The 11,089-nt window shown below is 43.7% G+C and overlaps 1 protein-coding gene across 1 annotated transcript in view; it reads right to left on the bottom strand.

Moving 5' to 3' along the window:
• Nucleotides 1-1,531: 1,531 nt before the first annotated feature.
• Nucleotides 1,532-11,089, bottom strand: part of LOC146989309 (uncharacterized) — a 311,632-nt gene continuing 302,074 nt past the window's right edge. The window contains exons 2-3 of the mRNA XM_085773190.1: nucleotides 1,660-2,284; nucleotides 1,532-1,540 (exon numbers count right to left, since the gene is read on the bottom strand). Of these exons, the coding sequence (XP_085629316.1) occupies nucleotides 1,532-1,540; nucleotides 1,660-2,284 (634 nt within the window). The remainder of the gene's footprint in view (nucleotides 1,541-1,659; nucleotides 2,285-11,089) is intronic.

The following is an 11,089-nucleotide window of genomic DNA, read 5'->3' as shown; positions in this document are numbered from 1 at the left end:
AAGCAGAAGTAAGCGGAATATTTGTGTTAACTCATTGAGTGCCACGTTCCTTTCCAAAGTTTTAGTCAAGTGTACCGGCAATTTAGAACATTTTTGAAGATTTTTGTAGAGCCACAGTGTATTCTATATTATTGCCACCAACACATACTGTGGCTCATTTAAAAGGTGAAACTTTATGCTTCAAATGGCCACAAACCGTTTGTTTCTACGTGCCTCTGTTCACTGGAGAAAAGTTCAAGCTAAAATCATGGCTGGGTTTCACCAAAAATCTCCTGCTTATTTTTCTAGAAAAAGGAGATAGAGCGTCTTTTATGAATGCTGCTTTGTTTGTGTCTGTCGCTCTTCTGACACTCACATTTCTGTATCAAAGGCCTCGTTGAAGATAAATATATACAACAATTGTTGTTCTATTCACAAAAACCACTATCGGGGGGGGGGGGGGCGCTACTAAACAACAATAACACGAGACGTCACCGTGCCGTGGCACAGCCTCTCGCCACGGCAATGTGATGGTCCTCTGGGGGCCACTAGCAGGTCGGGAGCACCGGAATGTGATGGTCTTCTGGGCCACAGCATGTCGGAACACCGGAACGTGAATGGTCTCCAATCGGCCACAGCAGGTCGGGAACCACCGGAACGTGATGGTCTCTCGGGCCACAGCAGGTCGGGAACAACCGGAAACGTGATGGGCTCTCCGGCCACAGCAGGTCGGGACACGACCCGGAATGTGATGGTCTCTGGGGCCACAGCAGGTCGGGAACACCGAACGTGTATGGTCTCTGGGCCACAGCAGGTCGGGACCACCGGAACGTGATGGTCTCTCCGGCCCACAGCAGGTCGGGAACACCGGAATGTGATGGACTCTCTGCCACAGCAAACACCGGAACGTGATGGTCTCTCGGCCACAGCAGGTCGGGAACACCGGAATGTGATGGTCTCTGGGCCACAGCAGGTCGGGAACACCGGAACGTGATGGTCTCTGGGCCACAGCAGGTCGGGAACACCGGAATGTGATGGTCTCTGGGCCACAGCAGGTCTGGAACACCGGAAATGTGAAAGGTCCTCTGGGGCCACAGCAGGTCGGGAAACCAACCGGAACGTGATGGTCTCTCGGCCACAGCAGGTCGGGAACAACCGGAAGTGATAGCGTGAAGGTCCTCTGGGCCACAGCAGGTCGGGAACACCGGATACGTGATGGTCTCGTGGGCCATCACAGCAGGTCGGGAACACACCGGAATGTGATTGGTCCTCTGGGCCCACCAGCAGGGTCCGGAACACCGGTCCCCGACCGGTTAGGTCGCGGTCCTTCTGTGGTACGGGTCGGTGATGCCGGTCTGCTTTGACCGAGGGATCATCACATTTTACCGCGGGAGGACCTTGGGGAGGACACGGTGTTGCTCCAGATGAAGACCGGGCGGGACTGTCGGCTGAGAGCTTCCTGTTTGGGCTCCGAGCTGCTGGAGCCTCGCGGGTGAGAGCAGAGCAGAGCAGCTGCTGCATCCACATGCAGAACCTGCATACCCTTAGACCCTCACATCCACTGAGGAAAAACTCCATGGAAAACCCTTTTAACAGGGAAGACCAGGAGAAACCTCAGGGTGAGCAACAGAGGAGGGATCCCTCAGCCAGGACGGACAGACGGGACAGAGATGTTGTTACAGACAAGAAAACAATAGAGGGGGGGGGGGTCGGGGGGGGGGGGGGGGGGGGGGGGGGGGGGGGGGGGGGAGGGGGTGGGGGCGGGGGGGGGGGGGGGGGTGGAGGGGGGGCGGGGGGGGAGGGGGGGGAGGGGGGGGGGGGGGGGGGGGGGGGGGGGGGGGGGGGGGGGGGGGGGGGGGGGGGGGGGGGGGGGGGGGAGGGGGGGGGGGGGGGGGGAGGGGGGGGGCAGGGGGGGGGTGGGGGGGGGGGGGGGGGTGGGGGGGGGGGGTGGGGGGGGGGTGGAGGGAGGGGCGGGGGGGAGGAGGGAGGGGCGGAGGGGGGGGGGGGGGGGGGGGGGGGCGGGGGGGGGGGGGGGGGGGAGGCGGGGGGGAGGGGGGGGGGGGGGGGGGGGGGGGGGGGGGGGGGGGGGGGGGAGGGAGGGGGGGGGGGGGGGGGGGGGAGTGGGGAGGGGGGGGGGGGTGGGGGGGAGGGGGGGGGGGCGGACGGAGGGGGGGCAGGGGGGGGGGGGGGGGGGAGGGGGGGAGGGGGGGGGGGGGGGGGGGGGGGGAGGAGGGGGGAGGAGGGGGGGGGGGGGGGGGGGGGGGGGGGGGGGGGGGGGGGGGGGGGGGGGGGGTGGGGGGGGGGGCTTAATCAATGGAAATGGTTGAGTACATTTCACACTGTGGAGTGTTGTTGATGTGCATTGTTCCCTCTTGAATCAAATAAAGGAAATTTAATACATGTCAATGTCATGGTGGTTTTTTTGCTGGAACACTGGTTCTGATCAGTAGGTGGACAGTAACGTGCGTAAAATTTACTTGAGTACTGTACTCTTAAGTACATATCCAGATGATTTGTACTTTACTTGAGTATCTAGATTTCTTTTTTGGTTACTTTAGTTATCTCTTACTTGAATACATTTCCAAGACAAATATTTTTACCTTTGCTCAAGTTAATTTCTAGGAAGGATGAAAGTGCTCGTTACTTTCAGGTCTTTTTCTAAAATCCTATTGGACACAAGCTGTGTTTGTCAAAGAAGGAAACCCATCAACATCTTGCTGCTATAAGCACTTTGCACTTTGCCTACCTCATACATGTTGTCTAAATGTTGTCCATTGTCAATCTGGTATCTGTTTATGCCTCATTCTTTGTATTAGTTATGCTTGTTCTTCTGTGTATTTTATTACTTTTATGTTATGTGTAGGGACTACAGATGGAAATTAGCTGGGAGCTAAATCTGGTGCAACCATCTTATTTACTTAAGTACCTTTAAAAGCAAGTACTTTTTTACTCTTACTGGAGTAACATGTCGACTGAGCTACTTTTACTTGTAACGGAGTAAATTTTGACCAGTAGTATTTGTACTCTTACTCAAGTACTGGGGTGGAGTACTCTGTCCATCTCTGGTTCTGATGATGTGAGTGACGGCATCTATACGGTCCGGAGTGCAGGTGTGTGAGTTATGTAACTTTTCAGAGATAATTGAAACTTGTTTTATAAGTTGCCATTAGTCATAGGTCACATACCAGACACACCTAGGCTCAGCACCAGGACTGTATAGATGTCCTCACTCAAATTATTTGATTATGTCATGTCATTATGCATGCATTATGCAAAACAACACATTGTAGCCTAATAAATAAAATAAATATAACACAAATTCAGTCTCTTAAAGTGTATTCTGACTCGGCATGAATGGGTGTCATGTCTCTCTTTGCACTTCACTTTCCTACAGTAACGTGAGGTCATAGCAGTAGGTTCGTTACCCTTAATTGTCAATTGGTGCAAGCTATTTTTAGAACGGCGGAGCAGAGCCGTGACTCGTGAGCTGCTCAGAGCTACGCTACGGAGGCTCATTATGGGATTTCTTGGTTTCCCTCATCATCAAACTCATCAAATACACAATCCAACAACTCCACAACGCTCTGGTGGACAAGTTGTGAGCTGCACATTCACCACGCTATGAGATTAATAACACAAACGTTACCCACATCAGAGGTTGTTTTCGAGGGAAATTCATGGCAAAACCGTTTGATTGCGCGTTGCCTTCAGGGACAGTTTTTCCATCAAGCAGTCTCTGTATTTCCCTCTAAAACAACTCTGTCTGGTAACGTTGTGTTATTATCTCATAGCGTGGTGAATGTGCAGTCTGTCATGGGTTCTCTCTGAGCCCTTACAAAAGGTGCAGAGACAGACGGTGGCAGTCACAGTGACTGCAGCTGATAGCAGCAACAGCATCAGGCCTTTCCCCCTCTAAACAAACAAAATATTGTTAACAGAAAAGAAAGACCATTACAGATTCACCTGTACAGTGACAAAATGTTTTCATGTGTGTGAGAGACATGCATCAATCAATGCACAGTCAGATGTTGTGTGTCTGTATCTGGTACAGTATGTGACCTATGACTAAGTGAAACTTGGAACCCCGCCTTTGTTCTACCGCCCAGATTTTTGACTAAAGGATGAGTTGCAGCTCCATTACTCGGTATAATGACAGGCTGTCACCGAGCTATACTAGTAGCTGGTGACGGTTCAGCTTGTTTCAGCTCCGGGCGGTTTGAGCCTGTTGTTGTTGACTTGTTCAAAGGGATAGTTCACCCAAAATTCAAATTTCACTATACTCACCCTCATGTCGACTAAGAGCTGTGAGAATTTTCAGAGTCCTCCGTTCCTTCTCTGAGTTACAAAAAACATCCAAATACCTCCATAATGCTCGTCTGTAATGTCCCTCTTGTATTGAAGCCCCGACATGAGAAATTGTTCCGCCGGATTTGCACTGACACAGGAAGAGCAGTGAACCGAGACACTGGGAGCTTCCGCTACAAAACAAGCTTAAAACATAGACTTATTTAATTTTTTTCGGAACCATTTCTCATGTCGGGGGTTCAATACAAGAGGGACGTTACAGATGAGCAGCATGGAGGTATTTGGATGTTTTTTGGTGTGTCTTTTTGGACGAAGAAAGTTGGTATCCATTGACAACCATTATATGGACAAATACTGCTGCATTGAGAATATTTTGGAGTCATGGTTGATGAAGTTTAGCAAATATCAGAATTTTATCTCAAAAACTGAATTTTCTAGAACATTTTGAATTCTGCTCTCATGGGAACAACTGCAGTCTGATTTTTAATCAGATTTTCTCTTATGAAGCAAAACACTTATTAAAAACAAATCACCAACATTTCCATGCTGTCAAGATGCAATTTATGTATTAACAGATGTTTGTTTAGATAACAGAATTTCTGACATTTTGACCGTTTTTGAAATCTGCCTTTACAACAGCTGCCCGGGCACTGACTCCCTGAGTCTATTTGAGAAGACACACACCTTGTCTCACTTCCAGATAATTAGCTCACTGAGTTAAGCACTGGTTTGTGTGCGAGGGGATGTGAGGTTCAAGACCCAGCAAGGGTCATGATGGACAGTAAATGACACATCAAAATTGCCAGAATCTCATGGTGGACATCACAGCAAGTCTTCTAAATTAAAAAAACAAAACAAATAGCTTGGAGCCGGACCATGGGTGAAAGCTCACTAAAATCTTGCACAAAAGGTCCCAGTGTCATCCTTCTTCTCTTTCTACGTCTCCAAGAAATACATACTTCCTATGGGTGAAAGACTCACCAAACCTTACAGAAATTGTCCAACCCACCATGCCAGATCCCATTGTATTTATCAGATTTTTGTTTAGATAACATGAATTTCTGACATTTTGACCATTTTTGAAATCTGGCTTGACAACAGCTGCCCGGGCATTGACCCCCTGAGTGGATAAATGAAGCTACACAGCAGGTCTCTCTACCAGCCAATTAGCTCAGCGAGTTAGTAGCTGGTTCTTGGTGTCAGAGATTGTGAGTTTGAGACCCAGCAAGGGTGATGATGATGACAGATCAAAATGTCAGATGTCCTCAACACGAAACACAGGACAATTGTCCTAATGGTGGCATCAATCAATCCAAATAGCTTGGACTGGACCATGTGCGAAGGCTCCTAACATCTTAGAGTAGTAGATGTTTAACATATCATTATTTTACCTCAAAAACTGATTTTTCTTTTTACTGTGGTTTCAAATCTGCCTGCACGACAGTGAATGGCTTACTCAATTTGTGAAGCCACTGTTGAATTGCCACTTGTCAATTAGCTCAGTGCTATAGACAACGGTCTTTGGTTCCAGATATTGTGGGTTCAATCCTCAACTGATGCAAATTGAACATTATAAGGTCAACTGTCTTGTCTTCCTATTCTCCTGTTTGTTGCTCAGAATTGCCTAAATTTGCCCAAAAGTAGCCCGGACCCGACCCATCGCTGCGCAGCAGCTATAATTTACTTTAGATCCTCCTACTCGTGAACAGGTGTGTTATTTTGAGACGGGACTCGGTGGCAAAAATAGGCTGATTAAAGCAGAAGTAAGGTGAATGTTTGTGTTAATATAAATTAAATAGTTCTATCTTCCGACAGCAATCACTTACATAGAGTGTTTGGTCTGAAACGCGGGTCTGTCAGCAGTGGCGTGCACAGACATTTTGGGGGGCAGGTGATCAGTGAAAAATAAGGGCACCTTTGCAGCATGTGTAATGGCCGGCTGCCTTATTATAGCAGCATGAGATCTTAGGTAAAAGAAACCCATTATAGGCACATGTACGTAATTGCGTATTTATTTCATTATGTTAATAAAATAACTATCAATTCAAAGAGACTATGCATTGGAAACAACAAAATAAAGACAGCTGTGCCATATTGTGCATTGTGTTTTTAAAACAAATAACCACTAGAAATCAACACATTTTAACACAATATTGGGGGAAAAAAGACAAACTTGAGACTTCAATTGGACCATAGCTCAAAGACTTGAGTGAGCATTATCATTCTCCTGCTTTAAAATGAAAAAAGACCAACAGTATGGAGGCACATGGCTACTTTTTCTGCAAGCTAGGGCTGCACCATATTGGAAAAAAATTATATTATGATATTTTCATTTCCTGTGATATTGTGATATTAAAAAATAACGACTGTCATTACATTTTTTTAATGAGATTAGGATTTACTAGATATTTCCTGATAGTAGTGGTCACACATGGCAACGGAGCAATCATCTTGATGTGAATAAAAAATCTTTGGCCAATCATGTGACCACTCACAGCTTTCCCATTGGATTTTAGCCCTTCATATGACGGCACCCAGGTCGACTAATGGACGCCTGATAATACTGGCTTGACTGCTCGGCTTCAGGGTTAGCGATAGACACACCGATGGGATCGATGTAAGTGCTTAAGTGTCCCGCTTACTTCTGCTTTAATCGTCCTCATTGTCAACAGTGTCTTGTCTGTGTCTCGTGCAGCGTGATAGGTACAAAATAAAAAAACAATCAGACATTTCCAAATCGCAATAAATAAATGAAATAATTATGTAAAATAAAAATAGACAAAAAAAATGTACAGTATATACAAAATAAAATAATAATTATTATAAATAATAAAAGATAATGCAATAATTAAATGATAGAGGCTATATAAAGTGTCAGGGAACTTAAAGCAGAAGTAAGTGGTCGGGTCGTTTTCGCTAATGCTGCGTTCCAGGCAGGCTTTTGAAATCGCAAATTACAGCTTCAAGTCACGACTTACGACTTTGTAGCGTTCCAGGCAACCCACTCGTGTTTCTCCGACCTGTTTTACCTGTGAAAGTCACTATAACGGCCACTCGTAACTTCTGACCCGTGAACTCGTACCAGATCGAACTGGTACCACTTCACGGTCGGAAAAATACGAGTTTCCTTGAACGCACCATAACAGTCCTCGTCACTACTTCGCCACATTCACGGCGTTCCTTGGCTGCACACACAGCCCTGCATGCCGTTCTCTCTCCTCATTGGATAAAAACTGTAGGATACGATAAATGTTTTCTCCTGGGCTCAGAGCAGAGCAGAGTGACTGACAGACCCGTGTTTCAGACCAAACACTCTATGTAAGTGATTGCTGTCGGAAGATACAACTATTTAAGACTTATATTAACACAAATATATCACTTACTTCTGCTTTAAAGGGACAAGGAGGAGTTTTGTAAAAGCGAAGTGTTTCCACACTACATTTATGAGCCTCCGCACCGTGAAATTCTTTGACCGGCTCAAGACAGACTCATGTTTTCATTCATCAATAATTAAAGTCAGAGGTTGGAAGACGATCACATACCGTCGTAGTTCCCACCATAAACGGAGATTCGGCGGCGTTATTCTCATGACTCGCCGGGCAGCGTCCGCCAAACCGAAAGTGCACTGCAAAAATTCAAAATCTTACCAAGAATATTTGTTTTATTTCTAGTGAAAATGTCATTTCTAGTCAAAATAAATCTAATTATACTTAAAGCAGAAGTAAGTGATATATTTGTGTTAATATAAGTCTTAAATAGTTATATCTTCCGACAGCAATCACTTCTATAGAGTGTTTGGACTGAAACACGGGTCTGTCAGTCACTCTGCTCTGCTCTGAGCCGAGGAGAAAACCTTTATCGTATCCTACAGTTTTTATCCAATGAGGAGAGAGAACGGCATGCAGGGCTGTGTGTGCAGCCAAGGAACGCCGTGAATGTGGCGACGTAGGGACGAGGACTGTTATGTTGCGTTCAAGGAAACTCGTATTTTTCCGACCGTGAAGTGGTACCAGTTCGATCTGGTACGAGTTCACGGGTCAGAAGTTACGAGTGGCCGTTATAGTGACTTTCACCGGTAAAACAGGTCGGAGAAACACGAGTGGGTTGCCTGGAACGCTACAAAGTCGTAAGTTGTGACTTGAAGCTGTAATTTACGATTTCAAAAGCCTGCCTGGAACGCAGCATTAGCGAAAACGACCGGACCACTTACTTCTGCTTTAAAATAAGACTCATCACATTAAAAGCAGCTTGTTTTTAGACACTTTAAATAAGTAGAAAAATCTGACAGTGGAGCAAGTTTTTCTTTCTTATTCCAAGCACAAAAAACTTGCTTTCACTGGCAGATTTTTCTACTTATTTCAATTGAAAATTAGTTTGAAACAAGTGAAAATGATCTAAAAACAAGTTAATTTTTAGGTGATGAGTCTTATTTTAAGTGGAAAGAGATTCGTTTTGACTAGAAATGAGACATTTTGACAAGAAATAAGACAAATATTCTTGGAAAGACTTAGAGTTTTTGCAGTGTAAGGAAACGCTGGTCGGCTCGCCCAGCATTTCCACCACCACTAATAATAACAAAATAACCATAGAGACAAAACCATAGATTTATGGGGCGGAGTTTAGCTCAGTTGGTAGAGCACCCGCCCCATGTGTTGAGGCTATAGTCCTCGCTGCAGGCGGCCCCGGTTCGAGTCCCGCGTCGGACGGCCCTATCCTGCATGTCATTCCCCCCATCTCTGCCTCCCATTTCCTGTCACACTCTCAACTGTCCTATCGAATAAAGGCATGAAAAGCCAAAAAATATATAAAAAAAACCAAAAAAAAACCCATAGATTTATCTAAAATGGAGCCATTAACAAGTGGTAACGTAGATTCATCCACATTAATATGAGACTTTTTTATAACCAAATAGAAACTCCTTGTTGTCCCTTTAAATAAGGTCTTCTGAATAAAATTGAGGGTCTGATAAACATTTACTATTAATATGATCATCGATATACTTCAGAGACTTAAAATAAAGTTTCAGTTCAATTAACAAACAACATTGTTTTGGACATCATTTAGTGACATTTTTGCCAATCAAATCCCATCAATCCATGAACCAATGAATGACACGTCTAGGTTGCACTTCACTTTATTGGCCACTAGATGTCCTACTCGAGCGCTGAAGCTTCCGGTAAGAAACCGTGGTGGTCTCCTTTTATTTTTCTTCCCCGGGAAACGTGTGCGCCCCCTTTTATGGTCCGTGGAGGGCCTTTCCTTCCGGTGAAGTTCGTTTATTCATTTTATTTTATTTATTTCTCTTTTCAGTTTAATAATAATAATAAGAAGAAGCAATAATTACCATAACAATGACAATGATAATACATTTTATCTGCAGGCATATTTCAGGACAGCCATGGAAATGATAGAAACCACAAAATAAAACTCTGAAAATTTAGAGTTTACATATTAATAAATACACAGGGGAGAATAGACATGTGGAAAATGCTCTTAAAATGAAAGAATTAAACCTCTTGGATTCAAGGCAAATAATAATAATTATAGGTTAATAATATATCCAGAAGAAAAAAAAGTTATGACTGAGACCCACTTATTCACTACTTTTAACACCATATAGTTCACAGGAGGCAGGCAGAACTTACTCTCCTGTCCTGTTGTGTTTTTATATCATTGTAGACCGTTATTCAGACAACACTGCAAGATATAGACATTTACAGTGTCGTCATTCCTTCATTTATTTGAGTCCTTATATTATTACTAAACTAAAATATTCAAATCAAATCAAATCTGTGACAAACAAAAGTTCTAGTAGATTCAGTAGTGCACATATAATGTAATATAATATAAGGGCATGGTAGAGCAAAACTAAAACAGAGATAAGAAAAGTAAAATACTAAAATTAGAATAAATAGAAGAAACTGTGACAAATTAAATATACATAACTAGCCTCCTACTACATGCATGTATTGGTTTTCTATGGTTCTTCTATGTAGGCTACTTTTCATGTGTCTTTTTTTTTTTTTAATTTATTATTAAAACAACTTGCCTGTGGAAATTAGTCGGCATATTTGCATATGTAGCCTACAATGTTCATTAATATGCGCTGTTCCTGATTTAAAGAAATAAAAATTAAAATATAAATAAATATAAACTGTGCAACGGCAGAAAGAAGAAAGAGTTGTTGTTTTTCTGTTGTGTAGAACAAATGAGTTTTAAAGTCTGTGTGAGCAGCAGGTTGGAGACAGAAACCTGTAAAAATCGTAATAATGTTAAGTTACACATATAATGGGTTAAATGAATTGCGTGTATAGAAGCCACTATAGTAGCCTATATATATGTCCAGTTGATCATTTGATAATGTTTTGAACAAATATAACACATTTTTCATATTTTTGTTGATATTTGTATTAATTATTTGATTATATACAAGGCCAGTACCCACAAAAGCACATGTCCTCTGACAAGTTCATATTATTTCAATTTAATATTAAACTGTGAAAAAGTTATTTCAAATGCATAATATATATGTGAGATGAACAAGCAAATTTTAAAAAGCATTTAAAACTAAAATCAATGGATTTTCAAAAATATTCAATTAAAGTTTGTGGCTGCCAAAAATGCGTCCAGGGTTTTTGTCAACACAGTCAGATTTTTATGAATAAGCTTTTAAATGTTGTTTTATCCAAATTCTCAAGAATCAGTGACCTGGTTTTATTCTAACAGGCAGCACCTGCTTAGCTATCTGCTACGTTTGAAAACCTACGTAGTCTAAGTAAACTACGTAGCGCGGAACGCTCCCTAC

The sequence above is a fragment of the Trachurus japonicus genome, chromosome 4 (assembly GCF_045865225.1).
Source record: "Trachurus japonicus isolate A0001 chromosome 4, Traja_1.0".
NCBI classification, from domain to species: domain Eukaryota; kingdom Metazoa; phylum Chordata; class Actinopteri; order Carangiformes; family Carangidae; genus Trachurus; species Trachurus japonicus.
Note: the sequence above shows the minus strand (reverse complement) of the source record. Positions and strands in the feature narration are given on the sequence as shown.